The following is a 20210-nucleotide window of genomic DNA, read 5'->3' on the forward strand; positions in this document are numbered from 1 at the left end:
TTACACTGGATCATGGTTTGAGAAAGAGTGGTCGTGATACTAGTTCATTGGCACATTTATTTTGGTTTGAAAATGAGGGCTTCGTTTTTAACGATTTTAATGGTTCTTGTTGGAGATATATTATGTGCAGATCAACCTACAATCGCTACAAACCAGTCTACAGTCCCTGCAGACCAACCTACAGCACCTACAAACCAAACAGTTTCTTCAGAACAGCCGTTCTTGCCACCCAAAGGAAAATTCAACTGTACATCAGCTGATATACGGACTGGGCAACCAAGTTTGGTAAACGAATCAGGGAAACTAATAGCTATAGAAACCTTTGAATGTGAGTATGATCAAGTCGAGTAGTCTGTCATCTTTTATAGTATACTGTACAGGGGGGGGGCCGGGGGGGCAAGTAAGTACACATTCACTGGATCCTATAACACAGCTGCGACACCGTAATTGGGCTTTCTGAATGAATGCACGATACCCATAATCAGTGCGGATCTAGTGTCAACCCAATCACCTTTGGATTTGTTTGGAGAGGCGAATCATAAACAGTTTATAAGGCTCTATCAAATCACCTGATACACTAGATTTATACTATCTGAGTAGCGATAGCTCTCGTATTTTCAGGATAAGTGTGTTTTAAGTGACTTCCCCCCCCCCCCCCCTCCCCCCGCGCCGCTGTATAAATTATCATTTGATCAGTAAATTGATGACACAAGGATGTGATTGACAGAAGGTTTTACGAATTTTGATAAAAATCGTACATCTCAAATGCGTAATTCTCTCATGAGCAAGACTCAATAATGGCCAAGTTTTGGTAATTAATGCGCCAAATACATAAAATTGTTCGAAAATGTCGCGCAAATCCACAGCAACCGATTTCCTAAAATATCTTGCAAATTTTCAAAGTGTTTTAGTCTGATTTTTAATTTACCACATTAACAAACTTCTCGTATAAAAACATGCAGTGTGTTGTCCCTTTTCTAAATTCTGCTGACGAAACATGTTTAGTGTTCACATCCCTGAATTATGGACATGATGTTGATTGTTACACGGTTAAATCCAGCGTCCCTTGAAGTTATAGATAAACGAATGCTTGTTCCTCCTGTTTGGTTTGTAAGCAGCTGGACCAGGTGAAATGTGCTTGTAGGGCTCCAAGGCCGTTCCTCGGGGGAGGGTTGACAGAAAGTTAGCACTAGCCACGTCAGACTTCTTGGGACCGGTGTAGTTCACTATGTCGTAAGCTCCAGGTCCTGGCTGAGGTTTTGCTTTGGGTAGTGGCATAGCAGGGGCGGAGATGGCGAGATAGTGTAGTCGGTAGAATGGAGTAGCATCTGAATCTTCTGCGATGTACGGGTCGTATGCACCAGGACCGGGTACCTCAGAGTCTAGGTGTAGCTCCTTCAAATCTCGCTTTACTTTGGACTTGAAGACTGAAGACATAGGGTTGACGCTACTCTTGATGACGTTGTCCTTTACCTCGTAACTGCCCGGAGCGGGGAAGTCTGACTTTAGAGTCGTTGTTAGGGCATCTCGTTTAGTGCGGGATTTGAAACTTGCAAACGCTGACGGAGCGGTACGGATTGGTACGACTGGGTTGTACTGATTTGGTGGTGGTCCCGTGAATTCCTGCCTCTTTTCCACACAAATCGGTTTGTGGAAGGCACTTGTAACTGCTCTGTTAAAATCTGTTTTGGGTGATATGTGATCGTAAGAACCAGGCCCAACTCCTATCTCCGATCTCCTGCCCTGAAACCGCTTGGTTGACGAAGCAAAAGATCCCAGTCCTTTCTTTGACCAGCTCGTTTTACCATCTTGATTACTCAACATTTGCTGCTGATTCGTATATGATCCTGGGCCTGGGTTTTCTGTGATGTAATCATAGTCACTGAATCGACAAGATCGGGAGTTAAAGCCTTTCTTCTCGTTGTTAACGATGACGTAGGTTTGATATTTAGAGGGAATAGAGGGCGGATCTCGAAGAGGTCGAGAACCTGTTAGGATGCGGCCCCCTGGACGACTTCCTGTAGTCACCCCTCCTGCGCTAACTGGGGCCATACCTAGAAATATAAGGGTTACGAAACAGTTTACAGTGTAACATTTTACTTAAAATTATATATAAAAATCACGTACAATAACAAATTTTAATGAACGATCGGATCATTTTAGGACCGATACAAATTTAATAACTATAGCGAGTATTTGTAGAAGGAGCGCTTCAGCTGTTATTAACAGCACAGCACTTATAAAAAAGCACCTAAATCTAAAACATTTATCTTCAGTCCCAGGATTAACTGAGGGGAGCTCAGTATGTTATCTGAGAGATGCAGAAGTGGATGGACTTAACATGACGTTGCAGTACAGAGTGACAATAGAGAATATTACAGCAACATACAGGTATAAAACCCAAGTATGAGGCCCAACTTGTGTTACCGACCTTTACATCTTGTTTTGTTAAAGTAGTTAAAGTAAGATGGTCATAAGTTTTGATGTTCGGTTTTTCCCCCTGAAATATCAAATATTTGTTCAGTGTGAAAGACGAGTACAAGTTTGGAATTCCCCAACTAGACGCCACATGCACATGCCAATGCACTAAAGGTACGGAGGCAACTGATTGTCCTAAACTTGACAGATGCTCAGACGATGATATCAATTGTGTTGAGTGGAACGATCTTTCTGACAATACCAAGGTAAGTAGGCTGTTAGATTCCTTATTTCCTGATAAACTTGGCATTCAGATCACTGAATATTCTAATTCTACACCCTATTAGATATTACACATAGAATCATAGGTATTAAGCTGGAAATTACATTCAACTTATAACACATTTTTTAGGGGTGTTTTCTGGATGCAGTCAAGCAAGTAGCAGGACGATCTCGAATATGCTGCAAAATATTCGTGACCTCCGACGAAACTTATACAAGCTACAAGATAAACCAAACAAGACCCACAGTATCTGCCAGGGTGAGGACCTCTGTCTATCTTCATGAATCTGATCACCTTCTTTATACCAGTACTCATAGGTTCAGTACTACTGGCACTTCAGGAAGTACTCAAATCGAAGGTATAAGCGCTTCACTAACACCTACTTCTATCACCACCAATGAGATTCCTGCTTTTGAAAATGAAAGGTATTATAACTCCGAGAAAGATGGCAATGTTCTGACCACTGAAGAGTTAATGAATCCAAAAGATAAGAATGAAGTCACTAGGTTTGGCTGGTTGAAAGTTACTCAATATCAAGAGTTTCAATGGAAAAGGAGACAATTCAAAAGATATTTCAACGCAACTGTTCAGGATTGTGCTGAGAGCGAGCTGAGGCCACGTTTTTACGGGACCCACTCATCTCCACCCGCCTACCAAACACTTCAATCTAAATACTCAACAAAAGTCTCTTCTATTAAAAGAAATACAGAGGGAAAAATAGAAGTGAATTCTTTGAAGTCCGTGATTGACCTCAGTTTGGTACAAAAGAAGCAGGATTTCATTCTTCATACAGATGTAGTCTCCAAAGTAACAAACTTCACAGCTGTTCTATTCATGGACAAGAACAGTAATCGCTACCTCAACATCTCCCTCACTGACACTAATGGTCTATTGAGGGGTCATTTGAGAGCAGGAAACAAAAGCGAGGTTTTCCGTCTACTTTTACAAGAGGGGACACTAGAACACATCCAGCCTATCGCAGTGGAGTGTGTGGATAATGACACAACTCTGTGCCTTGAGGCTGTCTGGGGAACAAAAAGTAATCTTTCTAGCAAGTGTATTGATGTTAAGTGTGAAACTATTGCCCTTGACACCGCAGAAAAGAAAAATTCTACGATAGATTACACAATTGGTGAAAAAGAAAGCATTCTAAGCCCACGTTCATGGCTGAAGTTTGCGAATCCGGCTGAGTGGTTCAATGGAATTGACAGTGCTGCGGAGGGTTTTATAATCGCTGTAGTTGTTATCCTTATCATCATACTGCTGTCTTTCATCATCTGCTTCATAAGGTGCTTTTGTTGTTTTTATAAGTGCTGTAGATGCTGCAAGAAGTGCAAGAAGAAACGCAACAGAAACGAATATAATGGACACGAAGTCTTTCAAGGGACTGACTTGTAATAATGAAGCACAAAACTGTTCATATAAAAACTTTTAAACAACTTCTTTGATAACAAAAAATCTGATATCATGCACACAATTGTGATGTATAACTTTCAGATCTCGAAAGAAATACCAGAGATTAAAATACTGGACATAAAATCGTTTGTTTTTTAATCAACTCTTCCTGGTCTTATCGAAACGCAACATAATAATAATGTAATCTGACAGTTTAAATTAATCTTTAATTATATTATGGCACTTTCATTTCACAGAGTTTTAACTTTTCATTCTGATGGTTTTTAAAATTTTTAATGAACACTTCAAGGTGTTTGCAGTGTGTGGTTAATCTACAGATGACTTTTATATCAATTCTCACTTCTTTGACATCAAATATGTACATTATTTATATTACACCTAAAAAATGGTACAATCAGCACAAAATAATAATATGCAAGGTAATATTTGAAGTTCACATGTACGGGAAAAGTCTGATCTCCAAAGGCCAAATGAGTTCTTGGTCGAGAACGACGTCCAAGGGTTTGGTGTACTTCTCTACATAATCTATTGTAGAAAATAGGGACTTGTCGCTTGATATATGTTCAATAATTTCTTCTGCTGTGGAAATTAGTATTTTCAGAATTAGTTAATCATCTGAGTAAACTGTATTAACAGGCCTCAGAAGTAATGATATCAAAATCTTAAAATTCGAAGAGCACTAAAAGCAACAACTTTGGCGCATAATTCTCCTTCAAATACAATGCATGTAAGTTTTTAAAACAAATTAATCATAGGATTGAACTTTTAACTTACAAACGATGAGTTGGGTCTGAGATGAAATCATTGTTTCACATCGAGCTCTATAGTTGACTTTAGGAACATTGTGATTCACATATTCTGATAAGGAAACTGTTTGCTTTATCGTGTTGATGATCACCTGTTCAGATTAAGAATTAAACAAAATTGGTCAATAATAATAATAATTAAACAATAATTTGATCATAGAATAGTTCATGAGTAGGCAAACCTGTGATATAGAGTCACTAGTTTCGTGTTTCTGTTCAAGTGGCCTGATGGGTAGTGCTGCATCAGCCCACCCATGCTGGAACAAACGAGTTTGTACATTTTCTGTGAATGAAAGCACCATACTCTCCAAAACAATTTCAGACAAGTTTGTATTGATTTCTTGCATAAAAAGCATTATGATTTCCTGAGAGGATTCAAGACAGAATAGAGCATGTTGATTGTACATCAACAGAATTCCAGATGGAGGCTCTTGAGAAAGCTGACTTTGACAATGCTTCAGAAATTTGTCAATTGATGATCCTAGTGATTTTTTATCTTTCTTTTCAAGTCCACTGGCCAACTTTGAAGATATAAAGATCCTGTGAATCATCCCTTTCTTGTTTCCAATCCGCAACCTGTCCATCGCAACATCAAGCAATGAAAGGCGAGTTGATTCGTAAGCATCAATTTGAGACATGCTAAATAAATTCAATTTAGTCTCAGACTGTTTTATCTTGATTAATAATCAAGTACAACCGTTGTGAAAGTTACCACTCGAACTAGAAAAATAGAATCAGAAACAGAATGTATAAAATACTGGAACATGAAGAAAACTTGATTATAGTCAATCATTATTTAACCAATCTGGGATACAAAAAGCTTCAGTTGTGGTGGGGGGAGGTTCCAAGGATGCCAAAAAGAGCTGACTTTTTAAGCCACTGAGTAGTACTTGACATGATGGTGATGATGATAAAAATATTATGTTATTTTATTCATTTCAGCAAACTACTAGTTAAACTTAAGTCTAGACACAAACTGATATGCCAATAACATTTATTTCTGAACAGTAATCTGAAAGTAAAAGCTACAGAAAAGATAAATTGCAGAGACAAGTAAGGAAAAACCGCAAGCTTATAAACGGAGGTTTATCAGACAACAAGGCCAGAGAAAAGGCTTATTACATAACATTGGACGGTACATTAGACAGCATATTAGTCAGTTGCCTTATGAATAATAATAATAATAATAATTCTATACTGTTACATAATTTAAAAATTATGGCCCCTTATTGTGGGCAGAGTATGTGTCTTTATTTAAGTGTCCTGATTTAAAATCATCTGAGTGACTGCATTGAAATAATTTAAGGAGAGTACCATAAAAACGTTAAAACAAAAGGAGTAACAACTAGAACATACTTATATTAATATCAACATTAGAACAAAATACAGTCACCTAATTCCCTTCTCCTACGGTTGAGTATAGAGGAACCATCTTTGGCGTGTATTAGGGACTTAGACCATTACAAATACCCTGCTGTAAGTTTGCAAGGTATGTGGACTAAGTGGGTCGAGAGTACTCGACTTGGAAGTGGGTGTTGAGAATTCTCAACTAAACTAGAAGATAATGATGTCCAGAAGATGAGGCAGTAGATGGAGTATGCCTTATGATCAAATGTCATAATCATTTGTTCTATTTGAAACAACCAAACAACAATGTAGTGTGATTGCAAATGTTATAAAACTATGTTTGTGCACGGCTTAGGCATTTAATCGTTACCATGGCTAAAGGTATAGTATCATGATTGCTGTCGTCAATGATGTGATGACACCTGCATTATCCACAAGTTTATATTGAGCCAATATCTAAGGTATCCAGTGATCTTACTAATTTCTCTACCAAATTTTGAGAAACAACAAAGCCTTAAATATTTTAAACAGGGCAATAACCGTGCTTAATCAAGCTAAAATGAAAAACTGATCATTTTTTAAAAGACCTTTGACCCCAAAATCAAAAACAACTTTTTTCAGAAAAGATATTGTTCGACATTTCAGTGTGACAACATAGTATTTATAATTTTAAAAATTTCTATCAAAAATTCAAAACGTAAAAAACATAAATCTGAGGCAACAGTCTCGTCTCATATAAACGTCAATATAATAAAAACAATTGCAGTTTTTAGACAAATGACAAAGTGTTTAAACAATGTACATATAATATTACAATGACCCTATATAAGATCAAATATTCAGTATATTCCCCATTTAATTCACTTTTAATTTTGGACTTATAATTAATTTTTCGCGTGAGACGGATAAGGGTTTAAAATTGTTTTTAAATTAATTAATTGACATTTGACAAAAAGCTGATTAAATTTAATTACATAATTTTGTGTTCAGTGTTGCAAATTATTTTCGTATAAAATTAACCATTGTTAATGGTTTGGCCCAGTGCGCGCTACTTCGTAGCACTTGCTGCATCGAGAAGTGCGGCGCGCGTTACTTCGAAGAAATTTAGACGAGTAACATTCGTCAAGTACAAAATCAATTGTCTTCATGTCAATTGAAGTTGATTGTATTTATTGAAGTTTTAGTAAATGCTTAATTTGGCCTTCGTATTGGAATAAAGCTTGCGCTTGTTCATGCATAGTACAGGACTTCAAATACAACATTACAGACTATGCAAATGCTCTTTCGCCATTACTTTCGATTCATGCCTTGCACGCTATTTTTCTCCACGGCGCTTTTTTTCACTGTTTGTATTTGTGAGAGCTATAAAGCTTGCAAATTTGTGAAAACTGAACTAGCAAATTAAGTAGTTTGGCTTTTGTATTTTTAGCCTTTATTTGTACCGAATGGGTAATTATGAATTTAGTGCCACACTGAGTGCATTAAATTTAATATAAATACAGCGCAAAAATTAAATACAAAATTAAATCAGTTGCAGTAAAGTTTTATAACACGAATAATTAAAAAACAGAAAACACGATTCTTATGATAAATTAACATAGTATTAAAGATTTTGTATTTAATTTATACTGAAAGGTACCTTTTTAATTCAAAGGTCACAATCTGTTTATTAAGCCCGGTCCGGGCAATTAGCATTGAATCACTAACAATTAGGATTTTGACCTGAGTTGATCACTCAGCGAAACAAAGTTTCGTATAGTAAACACATACAGAGTTTCATACATTTTAGGAATTTATTTTATCAGGGTGTCCGACCTTTTAGTTGACAATTAGCCACTTTCGGATCTTTCTGAGTGAGCTGTTTGAAATCCATTATCAAGCGTAGAGATATAGCTTAAATGTATAACATTCGATTGTCCATCTTACAACTTTTAGCTAAAGGTTAAATATATAATCTTCCAAAATCGACCCAGCTCCTTGCACATCTTGATGACGATATTGACTCAATACACAATGGCCATTAGAGTGAATTAAATTCAAAATATCGTATACTGAATTAATCTAGCACAGTGCATTGCGTCATTAAATGTTCAGATTTATTGGAAATTCCGAGCTGCATGTCTTCTGTGCTATTGCACATTGTTCAATAGGGCTCTATTCTTACAAGCCATTAGTTTTCTGTCTTGTTCGCCAAAGTCCTATAGGTTGAAGAAATGCAATAACAAATGGTAAAGAATATTCAAACAATATACACATAATATAGCAATGGCCAATTGGCTGACTATAAGGTCATGGCCTGAACTTTAATAGTCAAGTGATGCTAAAGCAGAGCACAAATATGTAATAAGTTAATAGATAAAAATACTGATTCAATGATTAAAATTATAGCTGTGAGTGTCAATAAATTACTGTGTCATAAAAAAAGGAACGATGTACACGTGATCTGAGATACCAATATCTCAATATCAAAAGGATAGTGTCTAGAAACATTCATAGTCCATGGTGGCAGGTATCAAGTTAAACGAAGTTACACTGACTGGCAATGTATACGATTGCCGTCTCCCTCTCTCACCCCTGACCGCTATCAGGGTGCTCCTGAGGATTGAGAATCTAATCCTGGTGCGCATGTAACACATAATAGCCGCATAGTCTTCTCCTCTCTTCTGGGATAGTTTTTCAGCGAGTCTCTTGTGGTATCTTGTGGCTTGTGGACCCCATCCGCCATTTGTTGAGTATATAAGTGGGGTAAAGGTGCCTTTTTCCACCTGGATGATTCTGTTGTTGTACTTTTTCATTTTCCTCATTTCATGAGCTTTATAGATCTGTTCCATATCTTTTTTGACATATGTGGGTGAGTTGGGGTGGGTAACACAGACATCAAAGAATGTTCGTTCAAATGTGCTCCAGAGACCTCGTGAGGATACATCAGGTGCAGCTCTATCAGCATTGGTACCAACAATTTCTTCATTATCAAGGGGTATCAATGCTGGCTCAGTCACTACATCTCTGCATACTTCACGCTGCAGCTCTGCATTTAGATCGCGGATGTTGTTGTGTCTCATAGAAACATAGCCACCTTTCTTGCATATAAGTGTGTGATTCACATTATTTCTCTCTCCACAAGCACAGTGAAATGGGGTGTTAGGGATCTCCCAACCATAACGCAAGTACAGAGCATCACGGAACTCAATCTTGTTCAGGGAGTAGCCAAATCTCTTCAATGGAAGTGCAGTAAGCCAACATCCTGAACCTTTCTCTTTGATGAACTGGAGAGATCTCTTTAGGTTGGGATCTCTTACACTGTCCTCTATTGATTTGCTAACCGTACATAAGTGTTTCTCCTTGATTGCCTTGAGACTTTTTATAATGTCATTTTGAATTGACATGTTGTAATGTTCAAGGGTGTTTTGCTGGTTGATAATCAGGTCTGTGAGGTCTTTTGTGATGGTGACTGAGGCTGTGAATTCTCTATTGCAGTTTTCAACTGGGTTGGAGATACCTAGGCCACCATGTCTGACTGGCAATGCAAATATGGAGCGGTCCAAGTCTGCTACGTTCTTACCCAAGATTGCTGGAATAAAATCTGTTCTGATGCAATCCTCCAATGGTTGAAACAAGTGACTTATACCCGGGATGGTCCTCTGAATGAACGTCCACCGGTGACAAATTCCCTTAGTATATGCAGTCAAAGCAGCTTGGGGCTCCTCAACAGCAATTGATGACAACAGCTTGATGTCCTGACACCATTTATGGACTTTATCTGAGACATATTTGTTCTTAAAAGCTTCGCTGCCAATTGCTGCAATAACAAATCTATCCAGCTAGTGTCTTCGTTAATGGCGAAGATTGAGAAGTACAACAGTCCTCTTGCATTTAGAGATAAGATCATCCCTTCTGGCAGAGCAGGATCATGTTAAGTTTATGGCTATTTTGAGTAAATGTGTCAACCTCTGTTTTTCGGGACGATGGTGTCCTAAATCTGCTTCTGTGGCAGACATTTTTCCCATGGGTCCCAAAACAGACACTTACACTTGTATAAATTTGGTAATGCTCCAAGAGCCTCTTCTGACCAGTTCGTTTCATCCTGCTGTATGTATGTATTTTGTATAACTATTTAACATATATAATTGACTTTCAGTGATCCAAAATGAAATTATAATGTTTTAATATGTTAATAATGTTAGATCTTTTCAATTGCACCAATGGTGTAGGTCGTAATTTTATTTATAGAATTCTTTTTAATGTAACTCCTTGGACAATTTGTAAATGAAACACCAAGAAGTATGAAGAAATCACATTTGATCAAACAACAAACATGTATTTATGTCATATCTCCTAATTAGTATACTATTTCAGACATGGCATTTAGACCAGGATCACACATAAACCTGATGGGGAATATACATCACCAGATTCCCCATAATACCATTCAAATGAGGCCTCAAGGTATGATGCAAGGCTTTGCTAACCAGCAACCAGGCTTCAATCACATGATGATCAATAACAGTATGCACAGACAAGAGGTTTCTCAAAGGGCTGGACCTATGCCACCTTTGAGTCAAGGCATGAATCCGTCAGAGATACCTTTACCGGGCCCTGGGCCAGGTCATCCTGGTGGAGGCCCTATGATGGGTGGCCCAATGCAAAATGCTCCACCTCCTATGCCTGATAATGCAAACCCTATGATGAACATGATGGACCCAAATATGATGATGATGATGCCCCAAATGATGGCTATGGCACAGATGGCTATGTCACAAAATTCGGCTGCTGGTTCAAAAAAGAAGAAAAAAGCTAGCCTGTGGACTAAACATACTTCGCCAGATGGAAGGACATATTATTATCACAGTGAAACAAAACAGTCCTCATGGTCAAAACCTGATGAACTTAAAACACCCTCAGAAAGACTGCTATCTAAATGTTCCTGGAAAGAACATAAACATGCAGAAACAGGTAACTATATTAATGTATTTATGCAAATATTGAGTTTTACCTAAAATGTTTTTGGGATAATATTGTGTTTAATGTTAGTATGTATCACTTTTTCCAGTTGATTTGTTTTAGATCTAAATCATTTGGTACACAATTCAAGTCAATTGATCAATATTATATTTCAGCTAAAATCTACTTCTACAATTCTGATACTAAAGAATCAACTTGGACAGAGCCAGAGGAATTCACAAAAATGAAAGAAGAAATCAAGAAACTTGAGGAAAAAGAGGCACAAGCTGACAGCAGTGAAAAGGAAGGTGAGGAAAAGGATGCAGAAAAGAAAGAGGAATCTGAGGGGGAGGAAGTTGTTTATGAAACCAAAGAAGATGCCAAAAATGCTTTTAAACAGCTCCTCAAAGACAAAAGTGTACCTTCTACTGCTACATGGGAACAGGCGATGAAGCAAATATCTACTGATAAACGCTACAATGCTATTCCCAAGCTGAATGAAAAGAAACAGGCATTCAATGCATATAAAACTCAGAAAGCTAAAGAAGAAAAGGAAGAAGAGCGCCAAGCTGCAAAAGAGGCAAAAGAAAAACTTTATGAATACCTTATTTCTCTTCCCCATATGAATTCCAACATGCTGTATCGCAAAGCTCATGAACTTTTAGAGTCCCACAAAGAGTGGTCAGTTGTGCCTGAACGAGATCGCAAAGATGTGTTTGAGGATGCAATTTTCTTTTTGTCAAAGAAAGAGAAAAAAGAAGAAACTGAACTGAGAGTGAAGCAAAAGGAAGAACTAGCTATTCTTTTAGAGGATGTTAAGGAGATCTCTTACAAAACGACATGGGCTGATGCACAAGAAGTTCTATTATCCTATAAAACGTTTAAAAACAATATTCTGTTTGAAAACATTGACAAAGAAGACATGCTGGTGGTGTTCATGGAGCACATCAAAGCCCTTGAACTTGATTTTGAAGATGAAAAACAGAAAAAATTCGCTAAAGAGCGTCGTGCTCAGAGAATCAACAGGGACTGTTTTATCAAACTTTTGAATGAGCTTCATGAAACAAAGAAGCTCGATTCTACCTCTCTTTGGGCAGATTTATATTCCATCATTAGCAAAGACATTCGTTATGGGGTTATGCTTGGTCAGCCAGGATCAACTCCTCTTGATTTGTTCAAGTTCTATCTGGAGGATCTCAAGTCAACAATGCACGAGGACAAGAAAACAATAAAGGAGGTTTTGAAACAGGCTAACTTCGAGGTCGAACCCGATACATCATATGAGAAGTTTCACTCAATCATATCTGGCACTGATAAAACAAAAGGCATCGACAAGGGCAACATAAAGTTACACTTTTTGACTCTCTTAGAAAAGGCTGAGGCCAGAGAGAAGGAAGCACAGAGAGCAGAAGAAAGAAAGTTAAAGAGAAAGGAAGCTGCATTTAAACACATGCTCAAAGATGCTAGTCCCCCTATCACCACTGATGATGAGTGGAGCAAGATCAAGTCAAGATTCGAAAAAGATCCAGCTTATATTGCATTTTCTGATGACGACAAAAGTCGATCAAAACTTTTCAAAGAATATGCTTCATCACTGGAGCCTGAATCAAATTCAGAAGATAATAATTCCGATAAACATAAAAAGAAGAGACACAAGAAAGACAAGAAACACAAGCACAGAGCTAAAAGGTCACCATCGTATGAAATGACTGGTTCAAGTGATGAGGATCGCAAGAAGAAGCAGAAGAAGGTTGTTGATGAGCCATCAGAGGAAGAGAAAGAAGAACCCAAGAAGAAGGAGAAGAAAGCAAAGAAGAAGAGTAAGAAGAAGAAGAAGGAAAAGAGTGTGCATGAATCAGATTCCGAAACTGAGAAGAAGAGAAAGAAATCAAGTAAACATTCAAGCGACAAAGATGAGAAAAGTGGAGAGAGTGAAAATGAGTCTGATGATGATCTTAGTGAGACAGAACTCGAAAAACGCAGGAAAAAACTCTTAGAAGAACTTTCTCGACATTGAATGGGAGATTCTGGCTCAACATGTTTCGTATAGCACTTGACGTTTGTTATTTGAAGATGCAGTCGATTTAACAGTATAATTTCTTAGTATTTTACAGTTTATTTTGCTGAAATGCAGCCTGAATCGGATTCATTCGACTGTGTGTGTAAACTCGATTTTCTTGCACTATTTTAAAATCATAACAGCCAATTTTATCCTCTACTTTATCCTCTAATTCTACGCCTACGGCCATGTGATATGTTGGTTTTTATGATAACCTTGTACTCTAATCTGGGGAGAGAGGATTTGAGATTATGTGTACATCCACTTTATCCATCCGTGCTTTCTTAACTTTAATGAAGAGGGTACATAGTTTCCAGAAATCATTTGATCTCTACCAATTACACAATGCATAACCTATGTTAAAGAATTTATCGATCAAAATCTAAATTATCATGATCTATGATTTCGAATTCAGTACTGTGTAGATTTCCAGTACTCACATTTATCATTGGCTAACTTTTATGATGTTTACGTTTCGTTGTTTGCTTGAGAGAATAATTAATGCAACTTTCTAAATTCTCATTGACCCAAATTATCAACTTGTTCCCTGTTAAAAATGTATTCTAATTTTAAAAGTATCAGACTATTGAAATTATACTTTGATTAAAGTTAAATTTGTTTTTAAGCAGTGAAACACTTCTTCATGATAGCTTGCAGAAGAGTACTGTCAACATGTCCCACCCGGATAGTCTCTGCCATACAGCCCACTGGGGAGCCCCACTTGGGCAACTATTTGGGGGCTCTCAAACACTGGATAGCTCTTCAAGATCAACATCAGAACTGTATTTTTGGGTGAGCTCATTACTATTAAATGATTATGAATGCATGACAGGGTGACACTTTTGCTCCACAATTCGAAATTGAATACACTTATATAGTTTTTAAATTTAATAGCTTAGCTTAGTTTTGGGATGGAGGAGTATTGGCAATTAACAAACATGCCCACAAATTTTAAAAACCATTCCACAGTCCTGTATAATACTAACAACAGTCGTGTATTATATTAATGTAATATGTACATTGTACACAATTTCTTATGTATCACCTCTCTCCTCAGGGTAGCTGACAATCACGTTTTTACCAGTAAAACAACAGCAAAACAAGTTAGGTCTAACACCCACAGTCAAGTTGCAGTGCTGTTGTCGTTAGGACTTGATCCAGACAGAGTTATCTTATATAAACACAGTGCTGTGTTGCAGCACACTGCTCTCGCTTGGCTACTCTCTACTTCTGCTACTTCAGGTTACTCCTTCGTTTTGACTTATAAATACTGAACTTCTTTATTCACTATAAAATACCACTATAAAGGCCTCCAGTACCTATTTTATACTCGGCTCTTTTGTACTTCATCTCTTTAACAGCTGTTTATGACGTATTGATTAATTAATCCGATTTATTTACAGACATAAATTGGTCTTGTGAAACTGCTTAATCTAGACCTGACAATGTTTCTTTACTTGTTTTGTAAATGTTTTAAATCTCAGGACTAATATCCAGACTGCGAGCCTTGCCCCAGTACAGAGAAAAGTCCCAAATACACGACAACCTAGGACTACTAACATACCCCGTCCTGATGAGTGCTGACATTCTCCTCTTCCACGGGACCCACATTCCAGTGGGAGAGGACCAGAACATCCACATAGAGTTCTGTAACTCAATCGCGCAGTACTTTAACCGCGCGTACAAGTCTCACGTGTTTGGGACGGTTTCACAGCTGTTGACCACGTCGCCGCGCGTTAAGAGTCTCGCAGATCCTAGCCAGAAGATGAGCAAGTCGTATGGGAGGCCCAGCGGGGTGGTGGGCATGTTGGATACTGATGATCAGATTAGGAAGAAGGTGAAGAAAGCAGTGACGGATTCGTTTGGGGCGATTACTGTTGATTTGGAGACGAGGCCTGGGGTTTATAATCTTTTGCAGCTTTTATCAGCTGTTAGTGATGCAGATTTCCATGACGTATGTAAGAAGTATGAATCAAAGAACGTGGTGACTTTAAAGAATGATTTATCAGATTGTTTGGTTGAAACAATAGGACCAGTGAGAAATAGGGCGCTAGAACTGATAAAAGATAAGGAATTTATTGAGAAGGTTCTAGCAGGTGGAGCAGAGAAAGCAAGTGATATTGCTGAGAGGAATTTAGATGAGATTTATCGGACTATTGGGCTAAAATAGGCTTTGATATTTTGCTTTGTAAATTAAGTGACTTCGATTTATTTATTTTTGTACAGTGAAGTACGTTGTTATTTGAAAATATCTAAGTGACCCTTTCATAAATCATTTCGTAATACGTACAGTACGTATTATTTTTTCTTTGTATTTCAATGATGCTTAACGTTTTCACACAAGATTTACCATGACGTCCAAAATTTGTTTTTAAAAATCCCATAGTTTCTGTCATTCAAATTTCAAGATTAAGCTTGTTTCATTCAAGATTTAGCTTCAAGTATCATTCAGAATTAAGGATGAAGTTATTACTGAATAGAAGCCGAGCTAAGAAGCTACAAAAGATATTGACATCCAAGAATAAGCTTATTTGTAAGTTCAGTTACTTTAAGATTTGATATTGTATTCTTAGAATTATTAATTATAGCCATCATCCGCTCACCAGACTCAATTTCCTGTGGTAATCTTATAGCGATGTAAAGTTTTACTAGCACTACAAGATACTTTGTTTAGATATTCAGAAGCTAATTAGCTAATTAGCTACTAATATATGCTAAATTCACATTTCATTTTCAGGTGCACTGCTTTACCTAGCAGGGGTGATAGGAATAGCACTATTTGCTGACATGCGAGTAAATCAGAACTCATTTGTTTCGGAAAATGCTCTTCTCCCGGGATATGTCGTTACCAAATACCAGCAACAATCGGTGGGTTGTAATGATCAATTTTTATATTGAGTTTAATTTTTAGCAAGGTGTTTTAACCAATAGATGACGGCAATCATGGTAATAAGGTGAAGTCCATATTTTAGTAGAAAAACTGATTTGTGCTTTCTACAGCATTCCTATCTTTTCAGGTATTAAATCTAGTCCACCTCCTCGTGATTACCGTTATCTATCAGCGTTTTGTGACCAAATAAAATACACCTCTAAAAGTTGACAAAATAGATGTTCGAAGTTGATTACTTATCACAAAATCCCTTCAGTTATACATTATATATTAATTTTTTCTTAAATGTTATCTCAAAATCTCACTCAGAAAATTTCGTAGGATTCAGTCATTACATCTTAAATGATAACGTTCTTCAAAAGGAGAAAAAAATTAAGCCTCCAAAAAAACTGCATTTCAAAGTTTAAAGTTCAACAATTATTAACTTATATCAATTTATAAATAATTGTATTGTCCAGATAGCAGTGTCTCTCAACAAAGAGTTGCTAATTACTAATTACTAATTCAAACTTAACACAACACTAATTATAAATAATTGTATTGTCCAGGTAGCAGTGTCCCTCAACAAAGAGTTCTCCTCTCTAACAGACCGATCAGAGCGTCATCAGTGGATTATAGAGAAGTTCACTGGTCTAGGTGTTGAGGTGTATACTCAGAACTTTACTGTTAACCGACCCCTCGTGGGTGATAAGGTGAGATATCCTGAAATTAGGGCACTTTAGTGTGAAATTAAGTCGTAATTAACGGGTTTAAAAGCAGTTCAAAGGCTGCAAATAGTGTCATTCCTATACTAGGCAGTAGGCAATTTCGAATGTTGCTGAATTTTGATACGATTGTATTTCTTGCTATTAGCAAACATTTTTAAATATTTCAAAACAAAGTAAATACTAAATACTCCCTTTCTACCGCAGATATCCGGAGACAACATCTACGCCATCTACCGAGCTCCCAAAGTAGCCAGTACAGAAGCTGTGGTGTTCTCAACCACGCTGAAAGACAGCCAGTTCGCCATCCCTCTCATGCTGTCTCTATGTCACCTGATTTCTAAGCAAACTATCTGGGCTAAAGATGTTATCTTTCTGGTGGGGTTATAAAATATGAGTTTTCTGTTTTTTGAATCATCTTTTCACTGTAAATCTGTAAATCGGAAATATTCCTCGCAATACTAACCTATACTAAGAATATGTCCGATAAAAAGTAAATTAAACAAATTAAACAAAAGTTAATTAGTAGTTAAATGTTTATTAACCCGACAATTTACCCAGATATCAGAAGAGGAAGAGTATGGTATTGGAGCTTGGTTACAATCCTACCATGACATCAACACTTTACCTTACATCACAGCTAGTCCTGTACTTACCCACTCAGGTCAGATTTGAGTTACGGTTGATCAAGATGGTATGGTAGTTTATGATTTCCTAACTATAAATTTAAACTTAATTAAAGGTAAGTTTCTTTACAAATTTAAACTTCTGAATCTATATCTGGTTTTACTGGAAGTACCGATTATTAATGCGGAACCTTTTCCAGGTGCAATACAAGCAGCACTACATCTTGACATGCCTGTTTACTCTTTTGATAGAATAAGAATGTACGTGGAAGCTATTAACGGTCAACTACCTGATATTGACCTGGTAAGTAAAACTTCAACTTAACAATTAAATTTACGTTTTTAAACGTAAATTTAATTGTTAAGTTAAGAAATTCATTTTAAAATAAATTTCTTAAATTCTATCAATGATTAATTTAAAATGTTTTGAAAAATAATGCCATATTCCTAAAGTAAGTGGTGAAGTAAAAAGTATACAATTCAGCTATAATATAATTTTGCTCTTTGTTAATGAAGGGATAAAACGCGATTTATCTTTCCCAGATAAACCTGTTTTATCCTTCACCAACATATTTAAGAGTCAGGGTTAGGAAAATACACGAATTTAATAACTGTAACGTTTAGTCCTATATATTACAAATTATCCACCAAAGGTTTTAGATAAACATCTGAAAAACTTACCGTATTTCTTGCACGAAGGAAGTGATGACTGGTCCCAGGTCCCGGTGGCAGTACATATAAGTACTCTGCTTCCTTGCACCATGTGACCAGCAGTACATTTTACTTTAACTACTTTGTCAGGAGGTGACAAGGTGATATTCGGGAACATGTGCGTTATGTTAGCGTTAGTCAGTTCCGGACAGTATGTCACTGAAATTAAATTCATATGTGATATGATGATTGCCCAGTTGGACCAATACAATTTCGATGCAGTGCGAATAAATTTGTAAAATTTTGAATACAAAACTACAATGCTCGACGGCAATCTTTTTGATTCCTTACCACACTCAGTTCTCTTAGAGTTAGGTCCCTGTCCAGGGGTTTTGCAAGGTACACACGATGAGGATTCTTCGTTAGCGCTGATTTTGTTTTTAGGACACTCTTCGCACGTGTTCATGTCACTATTTTTGTAGGTTCCCGCTGTACAGGGTTCTGTAAAATAAGGAAATCGTTAGAAGAACAGATCAGACGTGTTAACTGTTAGAGTAACATTAGATGGCATGTGACAAAATTCTCATCACGATTTTTCGATACAATTATTTCCACCCGTATTAATATTACCAATAAGAAATATTGATGATCTGCACTGCAGCTCTACTGACGACTTCTATCTTACACCGAATTTTATAGGGATAAATTTCAATGGATGGATGGGATAAGAGATCAAGAAACTTGACATATTACCAACCAGTAATTAAGACTAGTTTACTTACGACACACAGAGTGAAGAAAATCTGGTTCTGAACCTTCTTCGCATTTGTCGCATATTTCGTCACTGGAGCCTGTGATCAAACCTTCTCCACAAGTAACTGAAGAATTTATTATCTAACCACGTATTTATTGACCCATAAATTGCATTACATGTAAATTTCCCCATGATCAAATTATTCACGAGATACGTACTTCTTGAATCTTGGCATCATAATCAAATTCTTATTGAACTCGCTAATTGTAAGCAAAATACACCCAGCTTGAAGCTTACCATAAACATTTAGTGTCACTGTAACTTCGGATGACGCAGCTGAGGGGTACAGATAAGTTGCAGGTGTTACCACGCAGGTGTAGTCCGTATCCTCTTGCGGGTTAGTCACTGTTAAGGTTGATACCTGGATGCCACTGTTCAGGTCCCCCTCTGAAGATCCTTCTATAACTCGATCTCCTCCTTTCTTCCAAATCACAGTAGATCTTGCTGAAAGTCCAGTTATCTTACAGGAAATAGTTGTGGTTGTGCCAACATGAGTATCTTTGCCTATCGGCTCGACATCTGAAAAATCAGTATTTATTAATTGTAACGTATTTATTAATTGTAACGTCATTGCTAAATTTAAGCAATAGTATGTACTCTACTTGTTAACTATAGGTTAAGACTCTAGAATTATTATTCTAAATTCACTTTTGATGTAAAAGTTCATTGATACTCAAAAAACCGTTCTTACTGTAAACGTTCAGCTGGACGGCAAAAAGTTCCTCGGCAGACACGGCACAACTGTAGATTTTATCAGTGGAGACAGCAGCTGCTTTCAGAGTCAGTGTCCCTGTTTGACTGTTGCTGGCATCATCATACGATCCTGGATTCACCGAAAAGTCATCATCTCCAATTGTGAATCCAGACCATGTAATTGTCATCTGTCCTGCGATGTTAGTAATCTTGCAAGTGAGCGTACTATCTGTGTTGACGCGGACTACTCTGTTTGTAACCTCCACATCTTAGGAAAATTTGTTATTTTAACATAACAGTCGCAGTGTGAGATCAAATCTTTAATATTAGATTGAGATCGATAATCATACTCTTAATTCACAAAAGCTTTGCTTAAATAGCTTACCATATACGTTTAATGTCACTGTATATTCGGATGACGCAGCTGAGGGGTACAGATAAGTTGCAGGTGTTACCACGCAGGTGTAGTCCGTATCCTCTTGTGGGTTAGTAACTGTTAAGGTTGATATCTGGATGCCACTGTTCAGGTTCCCATATGAAGATCCTTCTTCAACGTCAACTC

The 20210-nt window shown here is 37.2% G+C and overlaps 6 protein-coding genes across 6 annotated transcripts in view; 4 read left to right on the plus strand and 2 right to left on the minus strand.

Moving 5' to 3' along the window:
* Positions 1 to 30: 30 nt before the first annotated feature.
* LOC134820961 (uncharacterized) lies at positions 31 to 4099 on the plus strand. The gene is made up of 4 exons (XM_063831631.1): positions 31 to 328; positions 2277 to 2391; positions 2525 to 2684; positions 2831 to 4099. The coding sequence occupies exons 1-4, from the start codon at positions 73 to 75 to the stop codon at positions 4097 to 4099; spliced, it is 1800 nt and encodes a 599-aa protein (XP_063687701.1). The 5' UTR covers positions 31 to 72.
* Positions 718 to 2058, minus strand: LOC134820548 (O(6)-methylguanine-induced apoptosis 2-like). Its single transcript, XM_063830982.1, has one exon. The coding sequence runs from the start codon at positions 2050 to 2052 to the stop codon at positions 1051 to 1053; it is 1002 nt and encodes a 333-aa protein (XP_063687052.1). The 5' UTR covers positions 2053 to 2058; the 3' UTR covers positions 718 to 1050.
* Positions 4066 to 5571, minus strand: LOC134820962 (uncharacterized). Its single transcript, XM_063831632.1, has 3 exons — positions 5106 to 5571; positions 4892 to 5015; positions 4066 to 4696 (listed from the first exon to the last, which is right to left on the minus strand). The coding sequence occupies exons 1-3, from the start codon at positions 5559 to 5561 to the stop codon at positions 4551 to 4553; spliced, it is 726 nt and encodes a 241-aa protein (XP_063687702.1). The 5' UTR covers positions 5562 to 5571; the 3' UTR covers positions 4066 to 4550.
* A 5037-nt stretch (positions 5572 to 10608) lies between these two features.
* Positions 10609 to 13742, plus strand: LOC134820638 (pre-mRNA-processing factor 40 homolog A-like). The gene is made up of 2 exons (XM_063831141.1): positions 10609 to 11223; positions 11388 to 13742. Exons 1-2 carry the CDS (start codon positions 10629 to 10631, stop codon positions 13226 to 13228), a joined length of 2436 nt encoding a protein of 811 aa, XP_063687211.1. The 5' UTR covers positions 10609 to 10628; the 3' UTR covers positions 13229 to 13742.
* A 152-nt stretch (positions 13743 to 13894) lies between these two features.
* On the plus strand, positions 13895 to 15538 carry LOC134821135 (tryptophan--tRNA ligase 2-like). The gene is made up of 3 exons (XM_063831799.1): positions 13895 to 14062; positions 14328 to 14512; positions 14755 to 15538. The coding sequence occupies exons 1-3, from the start codon at positions 13914 to 13916 to the stop codon at positions 15438 to 15440; spliced, it is 1020 nt and encodes a 339-aa protein (XP_063687869.1). The 5' UTR covers positions 13895 to 13913; the 3' UTR covers positions 15441 to 15538.
* Positions 15539 to 15714: 176 nt separating this feature from the next.
* LOC134821137 (glycosylphosphatidylinositol anchor attachment 1 protein-like) overlaps positions 15715 to 20210 on the plus strand; it is a 38658-nt gene continuing 34162 nt past the window's right edge. The window contains exons 1-6 of the mRNA XM_063831802.1: positions 15715 to 15803; positions 16008 to 16138; positions 16709 to 16852; positions 17072 to 17242; positions 17426 to 17528; positions 17691 to 17794. Coding sequence (XP_063687872.1) covers positions 15731 to 15803; positions 16008 to 16138; positions 16709 to 16852; positions 17072 to 17242; positions 17426 to 17528; positions 17691 to 17794 — 726 coding nt within the window. The 5' untranslated portion in view covers positions 15715 to 15730. The remainder of the gene's footprint in view (positions 15804 to 16007; positions 16139 to 16708; positions 16853 to 17071; positions 17243 to 17425; positions 17529 to 17690; positions 17795 to 20210) is intronic.

The sequence above is a fragment of the Bolinopsis microptera genome, chromosome 9, assembly GCF_026151205.1.
Source record: "Bolinopsis microptera isolate Bmic1 chromosome 9, MBARI_Bmic_1.0, whole genome shotgun sequence".
NCBI classification, from domain to species: domain Eukaryota; kingdom Metazoa; phylum Ctenophora; class Tentaculata; order Lobata; family Bolinopsidae; genus Bolinopsis; species Bolinopsis microptera.